Below are 22,466 nucleotides of genomic sequence, written 5' to 3'. Positions count from 1 at the left end.
TCTCCTATTTTAAGAACTTTTCCATCTTGTAGTTCTTAATTATTAATGATTTAAGAGTGCTACATGGACTCTTCTATTTCCTCCCTTGGTACTTGTGTCCACCTAATATAACGAGAGTAAGGGTTTGGGATGTGTCCTACACCCGTACCCAATTTAGACACTTGGATCTTCTAATTTTATATGATGATTAAAGAAGAAAGAAGTTCAGATTTACTAATAAAGAATATTTCTTGCCTCGCACATGGATGGGAGAGAGATTCCATCTTATCTGTAAATCATATTTGATTTCAAGTACATTTCTAAATAACTTATATCATCTTATCTAACAATAGTAGACATTATGTAATATATGTAAGTGTTTTAAACATGTTCACATACCTGTACTCAACTTTTGGATATATATTCCAATATCCTAAGATTTAGGTTTAAGAAGGTTTCATGCTTTGATACGCACGTGCACCGGATACTCAAACTAGAGTCCATGTAACACAGGATCTAGCAAAATAGATTCGGCATGTTTATTTACTTCTTCGTTTTCTTTTTCCCTCGTGAAAAAGGTTAGTACTCTGTTACTCCTTTTGGGAAAAAGGCTCCACAATGTTAGTGCTTTTGGGAGTTCCCACTTTTTAAGGGGACATGTAATTGGTGCATTCAAAAAAGATTAATATTTTGGGGCAGTCTTACCTGATTTCATCTTTGAAATACAAATGTCTTTGTGACGTAAAAAATAAATTGTTGTTAGTTTCATGCATATATAAAAACATTTATTTATTTGTTGTCGTGACATTTTTGTCTGTTTTTTTAATATTCTTGTTTTCTTGTCCATATTGTGTTTTACCCATGTCTTGTGCTTTCGCTTGTTATATCACATGCTATTTACAAAATGCAATTCTCTACCTTATCCGTTATCTTTCTCTAGTTTCACCAATTGATTGATTGGCGTTTCTTAGTTCTGCTTTGTTCATTTTTCAATCTTATTAATGTGTTAAATTGAAAAATAAAATGTGAAGAAGAAATTTTAGATTCGATTGTAGTTTGTTGAATAAAAGTATCACACTTAGCATTTCTAAAGTTTGTCTTTTTGCTTATATTAATTATTTTGTAATGGTCCTTCATGCTTTTGCTGTTACCATATTCTTAGTTATTAGTTATTTCATGAGATTGAGATTTAGTTGATCTCTGTTTCACTTCTCAGAGCCTAAAATCTCCTTTTAAATACATTGGATTTGAGGATGGTATTTCACATGTGGAAGCAAGATACCCTGCCATACTTTTTAAACAACAATTAACTGCTTGCGTGGAGAAGATTTTCGGTTTGATTCGAGACAATCTGAAGAAAGAAATATCACCCCTCTTGGGTTTGTGCATTCAGGTGAATGATTTGTTTCTGGTTAACTTAATGCATTTTTCAATGTTTTATATTTTTCTGTTTGTATCTTCATCTTTTAATGATGTTAGGTACTGTTGTATTCTCCTTGATTCTTGCTTTTATTTGTTGCTGTTTGAATCAAAGATTAGGTCTCGTCATGTGGTTACAAATATTATGCAGAGTTTCATAAATGCTAAACTATTTCAGTAAGTTGGTAAATTGAGCATGACATTGTCCTGCTACATTACTATTTAATGATATGACCATGACACAAAGTTATTGTGTGATGTAATTGTTGGTAGTATAAGTTTTGCTGTTTTTGTTATTTTTCCTGCATGGATAAGTCAGAAGAGTCACTTGCTTATGAGTTTTCATGTCTATCCTATTCTGCTTATAAGTCAGAAGAGTCACTTGTTCAGTAAACTATTTCTTGATTATCCAGCATTATCTTTTATGAGTTTTCATGTCTATCCTATTCTGCACTTTTTTCACGGTGTTCATTGGCATTGTTCATTTCTAAATCTTGAATTTAACATGTTAGAGTTCCTGTAATTTGGAATCTTGTGGCTTCAACATAATTAATTGTCAATAAAACTGTTATTATTATTATTTTTTATCATAATGGTATCAGCTCTTATTTTGTTGCATTTTGTTTGAAGCTGATAAGTAGTATGAACAAAATGAGATACTCAAGAAGATACTTTTAAGACACTTTTCACCTAGAAGAATGTGATAGTAGCATGTGTGTTAATTCACTTTTTCTAGTAAATTTTTACCTCCAATGGTGGGTTCAAATTCCATTCGTTGATGTTGACGTAAGGAAATGAGACCTAGCATTAGGTATGAGTTGCGAAGAAGTCCTGCAATAAGAATACATTAGTTGATGTATTCAAAGGACGCATTCTCCTCTCTCTCTCTCTCTCACTCTCACACACACACACACACACACACACACACGTACACGTTCACCAAAATGGAGGCTCTCTTTTAGCGACATGGGAAGAAATAAAGTGATATGGTCTTGTTAGTACTTGTTTGGTACCTGATTCAAGACACAATCTTAAACATGCTGTTATATAAACCCATAAGAAAAACTCTTGGCTTCCATCTATGATTTGGGAGTTTTGATTAAATAGGTAGCTATATACATTATCTGTGTGATGGGGTTGGAGAAACCCTGGGAGTTTTTTAGGGATTTAATATAGAACCAAGATTCTTTTATTTCTGCCCATAGGTTTTTTCTTCTCCACATTATCTATGAAGGGTTGTGTATTTTTCCATATAACAAAAAGGATTGGTAGGTATGTACATCCTTATTTTGTAGATTTTGAGTTAAAAAAATACATAATAGAAGTTCACTGGATAAATGAGGAGCACCCTTGTGAGAACAGCAACAGCAACTAAACACATGATTCCGGAAAATACTGCCATGCTCAAGCAATGCATTAGCAATTATTTGTGGTTCAGGATTTATGAATTTCCATGCGTTGAATCTGTCTGACTATAACTTAGTGAACACCATCCTTCATGTACTTTCTTCTATCAAATCAAATCACTTAACTTATTTAGTTTATTATTGAAAGGAATCAATTAAATTAACGAGTTCTTGAGTTCATATACATTGAAATCTTTTCTTTATGGTTCAACTACATGGTCAAAAGCTATGAAATGCAATTATGAGCCATCTGATAGTACACTAATTTAGTGAATTATAGAGATTTAAAATTGCTTGATGAATTAAGGTAACTGCCAGTATATTTTATCTGTCTATATATCTATATAATATTTGTTTTCTGAAAATTTTGAATGAAATACCCTCTTTTCAACTTAAAAAATTTCAACCTTTGCAATGCTTAATTAGGCAACTGCTTGATGGTGTATTTTATTTATTTAATTCATATATTTTTCATCTGTAAAGGCACCTAAAATCCAACGCATGCATGGTGGAAAGTCATCTAGATCACCTGGTGGTGTTCCTCAACAGTCACCAAGTAGTCAATGGGATAGCATCATCAAATTCTTGGATTCTCTTATGAGTCGTCTACGTGAAAATCATGTACGTTCAACATTCTTTTGCTATCAGTTTCTCTTTCATTGTTGTTGGATATTATTGTGGACTTATGAATTTTTTATTTTTTTAAAGAAAGAAAATTTGTGTATTTTATCTAGGTAAACCTTGGTGAACTATTCTTGTATTTATTCATGCCACTTGCATAGCAAAGTTACTCAAACCTGGAACATGATTTATTGTTTAATTGCTGTATTTCTCCAGTTATCTCATTGTTTGCTGTGATCCTTTCAGTTAAATGAATAACCAAGTTGACATGAACATCAATATGGTTATAAGAGGCTAATTTGTAATCTACCGAGATTTGCTCCAGAATACCAATTGGGTTGGACATTCAGATATTGCTTATGGCTTTTAGAGAATGTTGTATGATTTATGTACATCGATACATCTAGTAGACAACCAAAGAAGTGAAACAAGAATTAGAATAGGAATATGTATTGAAATAGAAATTCCAGTCTTCCAGCAAGTCATAACAATCACAATGTGTTATAGAGAGGAAGTTGTGTTGCTTCGTGTTTTGTTTCCCTAGTGTGGTTTGGTTTTGTTGACCTTACAACATCCAATGGGTTAAAGTTATAAGCTTCATTTTTGTCTTTGTTTTTTTTAATACTAAATCAAATATGGCATTAATGATACTCTTGTCTCAGCAAGCTGAGGTACAGCTAATTATTTTGAATTTAACAAGACCATTATTGCTGAGTGGTAGTGTTGTATTGCTTGCTCTCTATTTTCTTCCCTAATTGTTTTGGAGAAAGTTTAATGTTAATTGAGCTCGTACACAATCAAATTCTGGTCTACATAAACTATTATTTTATATTTTGGGCAAACTTTGTTTTACCCCCTTTGTGTGGTATGATTCAGGAGCACTTAATGACCTCACATTTAAAAATAGAAGAGGAACCCTCTTGTGGTTTTGAACTTAGTTGCATCCACTTAGAAAATATGAGGAAGAAGAACTCCGAAAATATGAGGAAGAAGGAATATATTTCTGTTATATTCAAAACTTCTTATTTTACAAGACCAAATGACACTCCTTATATAGGAGATATTACAAACATCATTATAACCCATTATATGCCACTTACATATTATATATTACCACTATCTACCACTATCATATTATATACATGCCACTATCTACCACCAACACCACTATCATATTCTATACATGCCACTATCTACCACCAACACCACTATCATATTCTATACATGCCACTATCTACCACCAACACCACTATCATATGCCACTATCTTATTATATGCATTAATACAAATTTCCAGCACTCCCCCTCAAGCTGGTTTGAAGATATCTTTCATAGCCAGCTTGCTAGTCAGCTTATCAAATTGCTTCTTGTGTAGTCCCTTCGTTAGCACATCAGCTAATTGTTCACCTGTTGGAAGGTAGGTCATACAGATTATGCCAGCATTGATTTTCTCCTTGATGAAATGTTTATCCACTTCTATATGTTTTGTGCGATCATGTAGAACTGGATTATGAGCTATAGACATAGCTGTTTTGTTGTCACAATAGACCTTCATAGGTGTCGGGTGAGAAAGCTTTAATTCTTCAAGAATTCTTTTAATCCACATTATTTCACAGATTTCATGGACAACAGCTCTGAACTCTGCTTCTGCACTACTTCTAGCTACCACATTCTGTTTTTTACTCCGCCATGTAACTAGGTTCCCACCTACAAAGGAGCAGTATCCGGATGTTGATCTCCTGTCTGTAACACTTCCTGCCCAGTCTGCATCTGTGTATACTTCAACTTGAAGATGTCCATGTTTCTTGAACAGTAAGCCTCTCCCTGGAGTTCCTTTCAAATATCTTAAGATCTTATAAACGGCCTCAAAGTGCTCTGCCCCTGGTGAGTGCATGAACTGACTTACCATGCTGACTGCAAAGGCAATATCAGGCCGCGTATGAGACAAGTAAATCAATTTCCCGACAAGTCGCTGATATTGTTCCCTCTCTTTGACTTCTTCAGCCTTAGCAGCTTGTAACTTCAAGTTAGGCTCGATCGGAGTCTCCACCATCTTACAACCAAGCATACCTGTTTCTCCAAGGAGATCAAGAACATATTTTCTCTGATTAACGAATATACCTTCCTTGGATCTTGCAAATTCCATTCCGAGGAAATACTTGAGGGCTCCCAGATCCTTAATGTGAAATTCTTTTGCGAGTTTCTCTTTGAGGGCTGCTAACTCTGCTTCATCATTACCAGTTAAAATGATGTCATCAACATAAACAATCAAAATTGCAATTTTACTGTTTTTTGAATGTTTATAAAATATTGTGTGATCTGCTTGACTCTGCGAGAAGCCACAACTGATAACTGCCTTCCCAAAGCGTTCAAACCATGCTCTTGGTGATTGTTTGAGTCCGTATAATGACTTGTTCAATCTGCATACTCTGTCGCTTCCAAGTCTCTGCTCAAATCCCGGCGGTAGGCTCATGAACACCTCCTCTTCAAGATCACCATTGAGAAATGCATTTTTAATGTCAAGTTGATGTAGAGGCCAATCTGAATTTACTGCAAGAGATAACAGTACTCTGATGGAATTTATTTTAGCAACAGGAGCAAACGTCTCCTGATAGTCGATCCCATAAGTTTGAGTGAAGCCTTTAGCCACCAGTCTCGCCTTGTATCTCTCAACGCTTCCATCTGCGTTACATTTTATCGTAAACACCCATTTACACCCAACTGTTTTCTTGTCTTTGGGTAGATCAACTATCTCCCAAGTACCACTTCTCCTTAAAGCATTCATCTCCTCCATGACTGCTAATTTCCAATTCGGATCATCCAATGCTTCCTGTATATTCCTTGGAACAAACAAGTGTGAAATCCTAGATGTGAAAGCTCTATGGTTTTTAGACAGTCTTTGATAGGAGAGGTAATTTGCAATAGGATGTTTAATGCAATTTCGGACACCTATCCTAATTGCTATAGGAACATCAAGGTCGGAAATAGAAGGAATAGGATTACCTAAAATTTCGATGCCAGAACTCGGGTGGACATTCGGGTCATTAGGATGGACATTCGGGTCATTATTCCTCAGATGAAATCGCTTCCTAGTATAAACCTGAAGCTCAGGATTTAGATCATTTTGTAGTACTTCTCCCCCTAAACAAGAATCTTCTTGACTAGGCACCATAGAACTTGGTTCTCCTAAGTGATCATTATCAGACAGATGTGGTTTTTGTGTAGGATAAATGACATTGGGGAGCGGGATAGAAATATCCCAAAAACGGTCTTCTACTCCACTTGTCTCCCCCTGAAGAGAAGTGTTGGGGAAATAGGATTTTGTTTCCACAAATGACACATCCATACTCACATGAAATTTCTTGGTTTGAGGATCGAAACACTTATACCCCTTTTTGTTTGAGGAATAACCCAAAAAAACACATTTTATAGCACGGGGGTCAAGTTTTGAACGAAATTGACTAGGAACATGAACATAGGCAGTACATCCAAAAACTTTGGCGGGTAAATCAGAAAACAACCTCGTGTCAGGAAAAAAAGTTTTGAGACAATCGAAAGGTGTTTTGTATGTTAACACCTTTGTAGGCATCCTGTTTATCAAATAAGAGGCTGTTAAAATTGCTTCACCCCATAAATATTTAGGAACATGCATGTAAAACATTATAGCACGTGCTACTTCAAGTAGATGTTTATTTTTTCGTTCTGCAATGCCATTTTGTTGAGGGGTATCCCGACATGTAGATTGATGAAAAATCCCATTTTTTTTTCAAAAACTCACCCAACTGCTCATTGAAACATTCTGTTCCATTATCAGAATGTAAAATATCAATTTTGGTTTGAAATTGGTTTTCAATCATATTGTAAAAATTTGTGAATAAATTTTTCACGTCAGATTTTTTATTCATCAAATAAATCCAACATAAGCGGGTATGGTCATCAATAAATGTAACAAACCATCTTTTACCAGAAAGAGTAGTGATTTTAGAAGGGCCCCAAACATCACTATGAATCAAATAAAAAGGTTTGGAAGCCTGGTAAGGTTTTGGCAAATAAGTAGAGCGATGAAATTTTGCAAAAATGCAACTTTCACAATGAAAAGAAGAACAATCAATCCCTTTAAATAATTCTGGAAATAAATGTTTCAGATAAAGAAAACTAGGATGTCCTAGCCTATAGTGCCATAGCATTATTTTTTCTCGAACAGAGATTGAACTAGTACTATTAAAGCTCTGAGCTTTTTTATTACTAACAGGTACTTCATCAAAGTAGTAAAGACCTTCAAGCATCCTAGCACGCCCAATCATCATCCCCGAGTTCTGGTCCTGAAATTCACAATGGGATTCAAAAAATGTAACACGACAATTAGAATCCTTAGATAGTTTACTGACAGACAAAAGATTACAGGCTAAGTTGGGGACGTGAAGAACAATATTGAGATTAATTTTCTCAGTTAGTTTAATAAATCATTTTCCTGCAATAGGTGAAAAACTACCATCGGCTATTTTGATTTTGTCATGACCAGAACAAGGGAAATAGGTACTAAATAAATGGGAAAAACTAGTCATGTGATCGGAGGCACCGGAATCTATGATCCACGGAGAGAAGTTTAGGCAAGAGAAGGCTTTAGGATTTCTACCTGTTTGTGCCAACAAAACACTAGGAGTACCGGATGAGGAGTTGGATTTTATCAGCTTTAAGAGTTGATCAATCTGCTCTTTGTTGAAGGGACCTGAATCGGCTTCATTAGCGGTAGGAAAGCCACGATTCTTCTCTCCTTGTTTGCTGCTTTTCCAGTTGACAGGTTTGCCATGGATCTTCCAACACGTTTCGCGTGTATGGCGAGGCTTGTTGCAAAAATCACACCAGACCCATGGCTTATCATCAAACCTGCGCTGGTAATTTGCAGCCTTGTTGGCCGCAGCATCGCTAATTAAAGCAGAAATTTCAATTGATTCACCAGTACCTTTTTTCTTAAGCATGACGCTCCTTCGGCTCTCTTCCCTTCTGACTTCGGCAAATACTTCGCCAATGGATGGGAGAGGAGGTCTGCCAATAATTCTTCCTCGCACTTCATCGAACTCAATGTTGAGGCCGGCAAGAAACTTGTAAATACGGCTGTCTTCCACAGTTTTCTTGTGGTGGTTGCAGTCGTCAACCGATTTCCATTCGTATGTGTTGAAGATGTCAAGATCCTGCCACAACCTTTTCAACGAATTGAAATATTTGGTGACGGAATCATCTCCTTGACGAATCTCTCCCAACTTCAAAGTTAATTCGAAAACTTGAGATTGATTTCCTAGGTCAGAATACATCTGACTAACATTATCCCACAATTCTTGTGCAGTAGGATAGCACATGTAATTAGAGCTTATATCCTCCTCCATGGAATTGACCAACCATGTCATAACCATGGAATTTTCAGCGTCCCAACTGTCGAACAGCGGATCATTAACAGCAGGAGCCTTCTTGTCACCAGTGATGTAACCGATCTTTCCTTGCCCACGGATATACATCCGGACAGATTGTGACCAGCGGAGAAAATTATCACCATTCAGGCGGATGGTGGTGATTTGGACAGAGTGAGAGTTTGACGTTTTCACCGGAATGGCAGTGGCAGGGGTTGAAGTGGTTTCGGACGTGACTTCCGACATGGCTATGACGGTTTTAGGGCTGCTGTGTTTTTTGTAGCTCTGATACCAACTTAGAAAATATGAGGAAGAAGAACTCCGAAAATATGAGGAAGAAGGAATATATTTCTGTTATATTCAAAACTTCTTATTTTACAAGACCAAATGACACTCCTTATATAGGAGATATTACAAACATCATTATAACCCATTATATGCCACTTACATATTATATATTACCACTATCTACCACTATCATATTATATACATGCCACTATCTACCACCAACACCACTATCATATTCTATACATGCCACTATCTACCACCAACACCACTATCATATTCTATACATGCCACTATCTACCACCAACACCACTATCATATGCCACTATCTTATTATATGCATTAACACAAATTTCCAGCATTACACTTTTTGTCCAAATTGATGGAAATTGTGTCACACATGCATAGTTTTAGAGTTTGGAAGAAAAAATTGAAGTCAGTATCAAATTTCAATGTAAAATACAAATTTTCCCTTCTGTTAATCTTCCTACCATGTGAAAAATTCCCAACCACTCCAGCCACCTCCTATGTATGAAGTGAAGTCCTACATTGCCCAACCACTCCAACCTATGTAGGACTTCACTACATTACCTATGAAGTGAAGTCCTACATTGGTTGAGGTGGCTGTTTTGTTTTGTTTGTGTGTGGTGCTCCTTTTAGGGGGTGTTGTCTTGTATTCTTTAGCATCTCTTTGATGCTTTAGTTTCTCAATAAAGTTTTATTATTTATCAAAAAAAAAAATCCTATGTTGCCTGAATATGAAAGTAGTGTGCAGTATTCTAGTTGTTGTGGTGAGGGTACCCTCACGCTTATATGCTACATATTACTTTCATACCCAGGCGCCCAGTCTCCCTTTCCCCCCACTATGCTGCCCCTTCATTTTGTCTATTCGATTTGGTTTATGTTGATTATCTGGAGATTGCTAATGTTAAATACATGGGCATTACAATGCTTTTAATCAACATAAAGTTTGATGCCTTTTGCCCCTGTGGTTTGGATGATTTCATAACTGAGATTATTATGCTCTGTGTTGCCAACGACATTTATAGTTTCTGAAGCTTGGTCCTTGACAACACTGACTTCTTTTCCATTTCAATAATGCTAGAATGACCATCTTCTTTTACCACATTTTTATTTACCATCTGACGTGACACACACACATTAGTTGGATATTAATGGCATTCATGTGGGACTCATCATTGTCATTAATATCTAACTAATGTTAATTCATATGGGGTGTTAATTCATTTTATTAATTTTTTATTTATAACTCCTTTGCATTTTGTCAAGTTTTGCTTTGCCTCGAAATCTGATTTTCTTTCTTTTTATTCTAGTTTTGTTTTTGTTTTTTCCAAAGAACAATAAGATGAGTATAAATGTCTTTTTGTAGACAATGATAATGGAGTTGGGGTGGCATTTTAGTCCATAACCATATGAGAGTTCTTTTGCCTTTTTTAAATGTTACAAGGAGAGGTGCTCCTCCTGGGCTTTATCATAAAGTGGATTTTTTTCCAAATATTTAAGTGGACATAATAATTTTTAAAAACTGAATATTTAACTTCCCGAGAAGAAAGTATTCCTATCCTATATGAAATATTTGAATGAGTGGGAATATATGCATAATTTTTCATATACCTAGAAGATAAACTTGGCATCTAGATTATTTGGACACATCAGAGTCTCCATTATGAACAGCTAGTCTGATATGTTTGAATCATAGTTACCAGTAGGGGTGAGCAACGGATATACCGATCCGCCGCATTTTAGACGGATGCGTGATGACGAGCGGACTGTTGCAGATTGATTTTCTCCAATCCGTCAATCTAGCTAACGGATGGCAGATTTGAGATTCTTTTGGCCGCAACCGAACCGCCAAACCGCGAGCACCCCTAGTAATTTATAAGACTTTGTGTTTTCAGTTTGTTTAAATATTCAGTTTGTGTTTTCAATTAAAAAAGAGTTTAAATATTCTGTTAAAAAAGAAATCAACTTAAATATCTTTTTTGAATTGAAAAAAATAAACGTATTATCAGTGTTTTAAAAGGCGCGCGCTAAGCCCAAGGCGAGATGAAGCGCAGCCTTGCGCCTCAAGCATGGTGAGGTGAGGCGAGGCGACATGGGCGAGGCGCAGCTTAGGCGACGAAGCGCGCGCTTTATTATAAAGCCTGAGGCGTGCGCTTCATGCGCTTCAAATGTTATTCACTCCAGCAGCCCCCATTTGTTTACTGTGTGAATACCCACATGGGATAACATCTCATTTACATCATAAAATGATACAAACGTGGGTCAACAGAGCAAAAACACAGGTTCTCTTCTCCTCTCTCTCTTCTCCTCTTCTCTGGTTCTCTTCTCTTCTGCTTTGACTATTCTTCTCTTCTCCTCTTCTTCTCTTCTCTCTTCTGGTTCTGTTATACCCTGTTTTTTTTTTTTTTCTTTCTTTCTTCTGGTTCGATTCTTCTCCTCTTCTTCCTTTCGTTGTCTTCTTCTCGCTTCTGTCTCGCTCTCTCTCTCTCGCCTTCCCTCTCGCGATCGCGATCTCTCTCTCGTGTTCTCTCTCGCGCTGACGATCTATCTCTCTCTTTCTTCTGTCTCTCCCTTTATCTTCTATTCATATATATTGTAGAAATTTAATGTATAAAGAGAAATAGAGAATTGTATTATTGATTGATATAATGTTATATCTATTACAATGATTCATGATTCCTATATATAGAAGAGGGTGAGTGTGTAGTAGGTAAGGAGTAGGTGAAGTGGAGGTGGTAGTGGTGTAGTGGGTTAGGTTTAGTGGAGTAGGTGAGGTGGTAGTGGTGTAGTGGGTTAGGTTTAGTGGAGTAGGTTTAAGTGGGTGAAGTAGGTGGAGAGTAGGTAGATTTTAACAGCCCCCCGCAAACTCAAGGGGGATAGGAACTAACCAACTTGAGTTTGGAGAGAGTAACAAAACAAGAAAATACATAAAAATAAAAGAGGATAAGAGACACTGGATGGTGGTGTCATAACGTTGTAGAGGACACTGTATGGGGGTGTCATAACCATGTAGAGGACACTGTATGGTGGTGTCATAACGGTGTAGAGGACACTGGATGGCGGTGTCAGACCGATGTAGAAGACAGTTTATGGGGTCATGTCGGACCGTTGTAGCAGACACTGTGTGGTCGTGTCAGACCGATGTAGAAGACAGTTTATGGGGTCATGTCGGACCGATGTAGAAGACAGTTTACGGGGTCATGTCGGACCGTTGTAACAGACACTGTTGTGACAGTTGTTGTGACAGTTTACGGAGTCTTGCTGGACCCTTGTAGAAACTAACCGGAATCAATGTCAGGACAGTTTACAGAGTCTTGTCGGACCCATGAAGGAGCTAACCGGAATCAATGTCGGGACAGTTTACTGAGTCTTGTCGGACCCTTGAAGGAGCTAACCGGAATCAATGTCGGGACAGTTTATAGAGTTTTGTCGGACCCATGAAGGAGCTAACCGGAATCAATGTTGGGACAGTTTACAGAGTCTTGTCGGACCCCTGAAAAGTCGCACCCTCAAAAGGTGTGCCCAATCCTTCAAAAAGGCGTGCCATCAAAAGGCGTGCCAAATCCATAAAAAGGCGTGCCATCAAAAGTTGCGCCCTCAAAAGGCGCGCCCACTGCATCAAAAGTCGTGCCCGACAGAAAGCGTCGAGCCATCAAAAGGTGAGCCGGAGACGCGGCGAGGCACGTGAGCGACAGAGCGGCGTGTCGGCCGCGTCGTCTGTGTCAATATAAACCAATGCGGAGGCGGAGGAAACCAAACCAGACTGAAACCTCTGAACTTGTTATTCTGAAACAATCTGTAAATACTCTGTATCCAACCCTTCTCGGAAACACTCAGCAACCCAAAAAACATGGCCTCTTCTTCCCGTTCAGCTACCCAGAATATGGCCTCTTCATCCCGTGGTCTACTCACTCTCTTTCCCGACCTCAATGAGTCAACAAGAGAGAGAACTGGTGCGGTGGCCAGTGAACCTCAACCAAACACCTCTGTGTTTGCTCCGTTGAACTTTCCAATGCGGTCGGTGGAGCAAAAAATGGCGGTGCAAATTGATATTGAGGCCAATCAGTATACTCTGAAGTCATGTGTGGAAACCATGACTGCGGTCACAAACTTGTCGCACCGGCTGCAGAGCAGGACAAATGAGGTGCAACAGTTAAACTCCCAGCTGGCTCTGCTCCAACGCATGTATAAGGATGCACGAGCAGAGATCAGTGTGCTAGAGGCAGAAAACAAGGAGCTGAAGCGGAAGGCCACCGTTATGTTCCGATTTGGAGGTCCGCCATTTGCTGCAGTGGAGGAGCAGGGAGTAGTGATCGTGCCCAGTGGAGTGGGAAATACGGAGGCAGCACCGGCAAGGGCCGCTCAGGACGGAGGCAAGAAGAAAAGACCGGCGGAATAGGTGAAGAAGTGAGGTCGGTTGATGGCCGGCTGCAGAAAAGAAAACAAAGCTGTTGGTGTTGTGTGGTGGTTTGTTGTTGTTGTTTTTTTTTTTTTTTTTTTTTTTGTAAAATTGTGATCGGGGTGGATCCCTGAGATGAATAAAATATGGTTTGGTGTGCAAAGCTATATGGTATGAATGGAATTGGAAATCAAACGGAGGAGAGATGATTTTTTTTTTTTTTTTTTCAAAAGTTGTTCTGAATAGAATCTGCTGCCAGGACCAAAGCCCCCGAAAACAAGGCCACAAACTTTGAACTGTCAAAAGCAAACCAAATATAAAGAGATCCAAGGAATCTTAGCCCACCCCAACAAGGAAAACAGGGACCTAACCATCACATGCAGAACACGAGGCTTCAACACCATGGAAGAAAAGGTAAAACTGAAAGTGGACGGACTCAAAAACTAAAAGCTTAGCCTATGCATGATATGGATGCATGATGTCGATGCATGGCCACATTAAAACACAAACTGCCAACGAGACAGAAAAAGACAATGGAAAATAAATTCTAGAACCAGAACCCGTATCTGTATTCTCAGGGAAGCATGGCGATGAAGAAAGCAACGACCCATCATTTGGGCGGCCAAAGTTCTTCCAACAGCTTCTGTAAAAATTTATGTATTATTGATTGATGTTTATTGATATCTATTACAATGATTCATGATTCCTATATATAGAAGAGGGTGAGTGTGTAGTAGGTAAGGAGTAGGTGAAGTGGAGGTGGTAGTGGTGTAGTGGGTTAGGTTTAGTGGAGTAGGTGAGGTGGTAGTGGTGTAGTGGGTTAGGTTTAGTGGAGTAGGTTTAAGTGGGTGAAGTAGGTGACCTAACCCACTACACCACTACCACTTCACCTACTCCACTAAACCTAACCCACTACACCACTACCACCTCCACTTCACCTACTCCTTACCTACTACACACTCACCCTCTTCTATATATAGGAATCATGAATCATTGTAATAGATATCAATAAACATCAATCAATAATACATAAATTTTTACATGGTATCAGAGTAAGGTTAAGACCTTAGTATTTCTCGCTTCACCGGCGGGCGGCAACCTCGCCTTGGCCGCCCGCCGGACCTCAACCTATTCCGCTTATTTTCTACACATACCTTGACTTCTTCAACATTTTCTTACACCCCTCCTCCGCTATGTCGGCGGCGGCACCCGCATCATCGTCTAGCCTCTATCGCCGTTCACCTTGCCTCTCACATATCCGTGGTTGTACTCTTACTCGTCGTCGTCGTTGGCGTTTCTGGCGCTGCTTTTCTGCTCGTCACTGCTGTTTTTTTCCCGATTTGCTCTCTCTCTCTTAGCCATGGATTTGGGTGTGGGGTGTAGAGCTGTGGCTCTGTTGTTGGTAGCCATGTTTGCTGGCTTGAAGGTTTCAATGGCAGCAGTGTACAAGGTTGGGGACTCCGCTGGTTAAACCATCATTGGGAATATTGATTACAAGGCCTGGGCTGCTTCCAAGACGTTTCATGTTGGAGATGTCATCATTTTCGAATACAATTTTCAATGTCACGTGTTGCAAGTGCCCCACAAAGAATACCAAGCCTGCAGAAGTGTAAGACAGTAACATGCATCTTCACATACAGCTTGGGTAATGTGTAACTATCAAAAGCACAAGCTTCTTGGACATCCCTCTCTCTCTCTCTCCATGGACCCAACATCATCATCATGCACCCACTCTATCTCCCTCTCTCTCATCTTTTCCCACTTTCAAACCCACTTTAATCATATCTCTCCTTTCTCTTAATTTATTCCATCCACAAATATTTTTCTCTATTTTCTTTATCCATTATTTTCTTTTATTTTAATTTTCTTATTAAACAAAACAACACCACAAAATAACACCAACAACATTCCACAACCTTGTCATTTTATTCATATCAAGGGATCAACCCCGATCATACTTTTACATCAAAAAAAAAAAAAGAAAGAAAGAAAACCCACACAAACAAAAACAAAACTACCACACCCACAGTGGGATTTTTCTTCTCTACTCAGCCGCCGGTCTTTTCTTCTTGCCTCCGTCCTGGGTGGCCCTTGCCGGTGTTGCCTCCGTGTTTCCCACTCCACTGGGCATGATCACTACTCCCTGCTCCTCCACTGCAGCATATGGCGGCCCTCCAAATCGGAACATAAAACTGGCCTTCCGCTTCAGCTCCTTGTTTTCCGCCTTTAGCACACTTATCTCTGCTCGCGCATCCTTATACATGCGTTGGAGCAGAGCCAGTTGGGCGTTTAACTGCTGCACCTCATTTGTCCTACTCTGCAGCCGGTTCGACAAATTTGTAACCGCAGTCATGGTTTCCACACATGACTTCAATGTATACTGATTGGCCTCCACATCCGACTGCACTGCCATTCTTTGCTCCACCGACCGCATCGGAAAGTTCAACGGAGCAAAACCAGAGGTGTTTGGTTGAGGTTCACGGGCCTCCGCACCAGTTATCTCTCTTGTTGACTCGTTGAGGTCGGGAAAGAGAGTGAGTAGACCACGGGATGAAGAGGCCATATTCTGGGTAGCTGAACGGGAAGAAGAGGCCATGTTTTTTGGGTTGCTGAATGTTTCAGCGAAATAGCAATTTCAAACTGATAATGTTCGGAAAGGGAGTGTTTCAAGATTTGCAGCTCTTAGAGGCAATCTCTCAGAAAAACGAACATCTCTCTCAGAAAATGAAGAGTTTTTCAGAAGTTTTTTCCCAGGTTTTTTTGTCTTCGCTTCTGCCTCAAGCACAGCCTCCGCATTGGTTTATATCGACACTAACGACGCGGCCGACACGCCACTCTGTCGCTCACGTGCCTCGCCGCGTCTCCGGCTCACCTTTTGATGGCTCGACGCTTTCTGTCGGGCACGACTTTTGATGAAGTGGGCGCGCCTTTTGAGGGCGCAACTTTTGATGGCACGTCTTTTTATGGATTGGGCACGCATTTCGATGGCACGTCTTTTTATGGATTGGGCACGCCTTTTGATGGCACGCCTTTTGAAAGATTGGGCACACCTTTTGAGGGTGCGACTTTTTAGGGGTCCGACAAGACTCTGTAAACTGTCTCGACATTGATTCCGGTTAGCTCCTTTATGGGTCCGACAAGACTCTGTAAACTGTCCCGACATTAATTCCGGTTAGCTCCTTTATGGGTCCGACAAGACTCTGTAAACTGTCCCGACATTGATTCCGGTTAGCTCCTTTATGGGTCCGACAAGACTCTATAAACTGTCCCGACATTGATTCCGGTTAGTTTCTACAAGGGTCCAGCAAGACTCTGTAAACTATCACAACAACTGTCACAACATTGTCTGCTACAACGGTCCGACATGACCCCGTAAACTGTCTTCTACATCGGTCCGACATGACCCCAAAAACTGTCTTCTACATCGGTCTGACACGACCACACAGTGTCTGCTACAACGGTCCGACATGACCCCATAAACTGACTTCTACATCGGTCTGACACCGCCATCCAGTGTCCTCTACACCATTATGACACCACCATACAGTGTCCTCTACAACGTTATGACACCACCATCCAGTGTCTTCACCAATGGTCTGACACGACCATACAGTGTCTCTTATCCTCTTTTATTTTTATGTATTTTCTTGTTTTGTTACTCTCTCCAAACTCAAGTTGGTTAGTTCCTATCCCCCCTTGAGTTTGCGGGGGGCTGTTAAAATCCACCTACTCTCCACCTACTTCACCCACTTAAACCTACTCCACTAAACCTAACCCACTACACCACTACCACCTCACCTACTCCACTAAACCTAACCCACTACACCACTACCACCTCCACTTCACCTACTCCTTACCTACTACACACTCACCCTCTTCTATATATAGGAATCATGAATCATTGTAATAGATATCAATAAACATCAATCAATAATACATAAATTTTTACAGCTTCCTTATGGAAGGTAAGTTGCAAAAAAAAAAGGTTGCATGCCAAATCCCGAGAGCATAACACATCGCCATAGGCGCTCCACAAGCAGATCAACGATGCTGCTGCTTAGCGCATAGCAGTGCTTGATGTTCAACCCCACAAGAGTCTGACCCAACTGTACCAAATAAGGCAAGCTCTTGGCCGATATGAAAGAACAACCGGACAGAGAAAGGATCTGCAAATAGAGCTGGTCTACACTGTAACAATGATCTCAGACACCATTGATGAGAACTCCCAGAAGAATGATGAGAAAAAGTTGTTCATGTGTGCATGGTCACGGTTTGGAGGCTGTATGGTAGCTCAGTCCCGGAGTTGCAGCAGTGGTGTCTGCCGGTTGTGGAGGTGCAGCAGTAGGAAAGTGAATGTATGTGTAGAAAAAACTCCAGCGGGCAGCGAAGGCAAGGTTGCCGGCCGGCTGCCCGCCGGAAAGAAAGGAGTATAGGCCTAAATCTTATAGCTCTGATACCATGTAGAAATTTAATGTATAAAGAGAAATAGAGAATTGTATTATTGATTGATATAATGTTATATCTATTACAATGATTCATGATTCCTATATATAGAAGAGGGTGAGTGTGTAGTAGTTAAGGAGTAGGTGAAGTGGAGGTGGTAGTGGTGTAGTGGGTTAGGTTTAGTGGAGTAGGTGAGGTGGTAGTGGTGTAGTGGGTTAGGTTTAGTGGAGTAGGTTTAAGTGGGTGAAGTAGGTGGAGAGTAGGTGGATTTTAACATATATATATATATATATATATATAATATCTATTATATAATATATAATATACAATATACTTGTAATATATAATATATAAAATATAAAATATAATTGATTTATATATATAATATTATACAATACCTATTATATAATATATGATATACTTATAGATAATATGTAAAATAAAATACATTAATTATTTAAAAATAAACACATGTATATAAAATAAAATAAAATAATTAATTAAAACACATTATTTAAAAAATATAATAAATAAATAAAATAATATATATATATTAAAAAATTAATAATGTACATATTAAATATTTGTTTATGTAGAAAATTGTGCTTTATTAATATTTTGCTTAACTTCTATAACTTGCGCCTCGCTTTGGTGAGGCGCGCGCGCCTCGCCTCGCGCCTCGGGGCTTAGGCTCCAGGTGACCTTGACGCCTCGATGCGCCTAGGGCTTTTTAAAACACTGCGTATTATTTATCTATATTTTTTAGTTTTTAAATCTATCTCTAAAAATAATAAATAGAAAATATGATATATTCTGGTTGGTTTTTGTTTTCAAAAACAGATATAGATGTAACAATACAGAGACATACAATATGTACTACTGCTTTGTTTATGGTTTTGGTGGTTTGAATTGTTTTTATATTTTAAGAATCACAGATTGTAATACTTTATGTGGATAATGCATGCTGTAATTGGGATATTCTAAAGTTTCAAACTTTCTTGCTTTGGATGAGGCATGCAATGATTGTAATATTTTTTTAAGTCATTGATTGTAATACTTTTTTTTTTTTTTTTTTTTTTTTGAGGAAGTGTACAAGTTGAATTATGTTGAAAATTTATAAAATTTTAAACAGCTAAACCGATTCGCATCCATCCGCCAAACCGTCAATCCGCTCAATCCACATCTATCGGATTGGCGAACGGATGCGGATTGATTTTCTCCAATCCGCCAATCTAGCGGACGGATGGCGGATTGGAGGTTCCGTGGTCGCAACCGACCTGCGCCCACCCCTAATTACCAGCATAGGAAGTAGAAAGAGGAAATAGTAGGGGAAATGGAAGTAGGAAACATAGCCAAAACATATATAGGAAAATGATAGTGGGAAAAGATTAAATATTGGAAGGGAAACCTAATAGGAATCCTAGCAAATAACTATTGCAAGACGGAAAGGAAACATTTGGAAGATTAATTGAAAATTTAAACTTAAGCAGAAATAAGAAAGAAACTAATGAGAATCACTTGTGGATCACAACAGGAAGCACATAAAGAATAAATATGAAACATCATTTCTAAAGTTTTTTTTGGAGTAGTTTCCATAGGGTTTTCAAAATAGTTTACACAGTTTAATGCCAGTTTCTTCTTAGTTTGTGAACTTTCTTTGGAGTTTACTTTTCTTGGATGAAGCATTCATTACCTGTTGTTTTGTGTTACTGTTGTGTGCTGTGACATTGCCTTCTGAATTTGTAAATCAAACAATGTACTTTCAGGTTCCTTCATTTTTTATCCGTAAGATCACTACCCAGGTTTTTTCTTTCATCAACATATCACTTTTTAACAGGTATGTAATCTTGATCCTAGAATTTACCAGTGCTTTTTGAATTGATGATCAATTTAGGCTTAGGTATTGAGTAAAAAAAATTTCTTCTCAGTCTTCTGCTGCGACGGGAATGTTGCACATTTTCAAATGGAGAATATGTGAAATCTGGTTTAGCAGAACTAGAAAAATGGATTCTCAGTGCAACAGAGGAGGTAAATAGAGTGTTTCTTTTTTCAAGTTTTTCTGGCGCACATGTTCTACAGAAGTTGAATATCTTTCTGAATATGAATCATTACTAAATGTAGTTTGCAGGAACCTCATGGCACGAGCTAAATTATATTAGACAAGCTGTTGGATTTCTGGTATAAGCCATAACTGCAATTGAAACCTGTAGTGCTTGAAATTTTTAGAGCTGTATTTATGTTAAACATCTTGCAAATCATTTAGGTGATTCATCAAAAAAGAAAAAAGTCTCTGGAAGAGATTAGGCAAGATCTTTGTCCGGTATGATCTTACACTGCTGAAAGTTAGCCATTATTTCTCTCCTGATTTCTCTTTGCACATTTCCAAAACTTAGTTGTCATCGTGATCTTGTGCAGGCACTGACTGTTAGACAAATCTATCGCATAAGTACTATGTATTGGGATGATAAATATGGCACTCAAAGTGTATCAAATGAGGCAAGTTTAGAGTTCCGTCTCTGTTTTGTAATAAGTGCGTATCATGATGACCCACTGTTTGTGAACATTGTTTGGTTATACAGGTTGTTGCTCAGATGAGGGAGATGTTGAACAAGGATTCTCAAAATCTAACCTCAAATTCATTTTTGTTGGATGATGATTTGAGGTAAACTAATAAACCTAACATGGTATCTGGAATTGTTTGTTTCACACGGTTCATTGAATAAATGAGGGGTAGTGTGCTACTTGTTGCTTCAGATCATAGATGTTAGACTTTTCAAACAAATTGTAATCTTCGTTATGCTTGTAAAAAAATTGTGCTTTGTCATCACGCTTATTGACAAATTTGTGAGTGTTCTGTGAAAGCAAAGTCTCACATTGCCTGGGTGCAAAAGTAATGTGCAGCATATTGAGGTGAGGCCCAGGCGTTATGAGACTTTGCTTCATTATCATCATCAATGATAGTGCTTTGACACCAGCATCCATTGATGCTACTGAAGCTTGCAACTCTTTGAATTTCTAAATGGTGACAAAAACCCAATGGTTATCGTTATTCCAGGAGTTCCACGTTTCCATATCTTTACTGAGTATATCTTTCTTTATATAGCTGTCATATTATTTGAATATATTGCCACATGTGCCAAGTAAAACATAAAATTACTGATCAAAATTTTTACCATGGAAATGAACCCGAAAAACCCAAAGGTTTACTATTATTTTTTTGTTTTTCCTGACTGGGAATTTCACATTCATCTTAATTTTTTTTTGCTCTGTTGCAGCATTCCATTCTCTACTGAAGATATATATATGGCACTTCCAGCAATAGATCCTTCAGATATTGAGCTGCCAACAATCTTGTCTGGGAATTCTTGTGCACAGTTCCTGTTCCAGACTACAAAGTAAATGTTTCATGATTAGACTCCAAAAACATCGTTTCTTTTAGCAAATGCTAGCTTTATCTGAAGGGAACAGTTCCTCCTGTATCTCAGGTCTGAGTTAGACTGGCTTTCAATTTTTAGACCTGACAAATACAGGTATCTGCAATGCTTTTATATTTTGAAGGCCTAACCATCAGACAACGGTGAGTTTAACTTAGCCAACTGCTGGAATGTGTTCAAAATATCCCTTTTCGTGACAAGGGATTCCTTAGAAGTTGAATGGGGATTGATTAGGTCGCCCCATTTAATTACACGTGTTAGGAAGTAGTGATTGTACAGTAAAAAGGAACAACTTGCTTAAAAGGCTTCTCTATTTATGAAGCTTATTTTTAAGCTCTACTCTGTACAGGATGATCCTATTGGAAATGCATTCATGTTGTATTTTGCTTCTGGTTTAGTTTTCTTTTCTTTTCTTAATTAAGGACCACCCCTTCTTTCTTTCCCCATCCTTTCTTAATTAAGGATTCTCTTGTATCAATACAATGTACAATTATAATTAGCATCATGGAAATTTTTTTCTGACAATTTTAGTGAGCATTATTGTGAAATATTTATGGACATTCTCACCAGTGCATGATTCATATCCATGTTAAGAGTTGGGCCATTGCATTTTGAGACATTTTGTTGATTTCATGCTTCATGATACTGAAATATATGGATTTTCCCCACGTTTTTTACCCATTGGGTTAATTAAATGGTGTTTTTTAAATACCCATAGGATATGGGTCGGGAATGGGCACCCGCCCATTTCCCCGTATCTGTGTTTAAGGTTCTCATTCTCATTCTCACATACACCATTCAATCCTGTCTACCAAGTCCTTTCCTCTCTCCCCGATCTCGATCTCTCTGTAAGAATCATTGCCTACGCCTTCTTGATTCTTCTTTTGTCACCGATTTTCTTGGAGAACAAATCCAGGAATTGAATTTGTTTAAGGGTTCATTCTTGTCAGCGAAGGCAACGATGTCCGTCGGATTTGTGAAGGCAACGATCTAGCGGTGGCGATCTCCATCGGCGTTACCACGGTGGTTCTCCGGCATGGTGAGTTTCTCTA

General features: G+C 38.6%; 1 protein-coding gene across 4 annotated transcripts in view; it reads left to right on the top strand.

Annotated features, from left to right (window-relative positions):
- XI-I (myosin) overlaps positions 1-21,939 on the top strand; it is an 88,031-nt gene extending 66,092 nt beyond the window's left edge. For all 4 annotated transcript variants that reach the window (XM_082901106.1, XM_082901105.1, XM_082901108.1 and 1 more), the window contains 9 exons: positions 1,196-1,372; positions 3,288-3,425; positions 19,747-19,817; positions 19,909-20,008; positions 20,102-20,158; positions 20,244-20,300; positions 20,396-20,476; positions 20,560-20,642; positions 21,256-21,939. In XM_082901106.1, coding sequence (XP_082757232.1) covers positions 1,196-1,372; positions 3,288-3,425; positions 19,747-19,817; positions 19,909-20,008; positions 20,102-20,158; positions 20,244-20,300; positions 20,396-20,476; positions 20,560-20,642; positions 21,256-21,379 — 888 coding nt within the window. In that variant the 3' untranslated portion in view covers positions 21,380-21,939. The remainder of the gene's footprint in view (positions 1-1,195; positions 1,373-3,287; positions 3,426-19,746; positions 19,818-19,908; positions 20,009-20,101; positions 20,159-20,243; positions 20,301-20,395; positions 20,477-20,559; positions 20,643-21,255) is intronic.
- Positions 21,940-22,466: the final 527 nt, after the last annotated feature.

The sequence above is a fragment of the Camellia sinensis genome, chromosome 13 (genome assembly GCF_055761805.1).
Source record: "Camellia sinensis isolate YWXY chromosome 13, ASM5576180v1, whole genome shotgun sequence".
Taxonomy (NCBI): Eukaryota; Viridiplantae; Streptophyta; class Magnoliopsida; order Ericales; family Theaceae; genus Camellia; species Camellia sinensis.
Note: the sequence above shows the minus strand (reverse complement) of the source record. Positions and strands in the feature narration are given on the sequence as shown.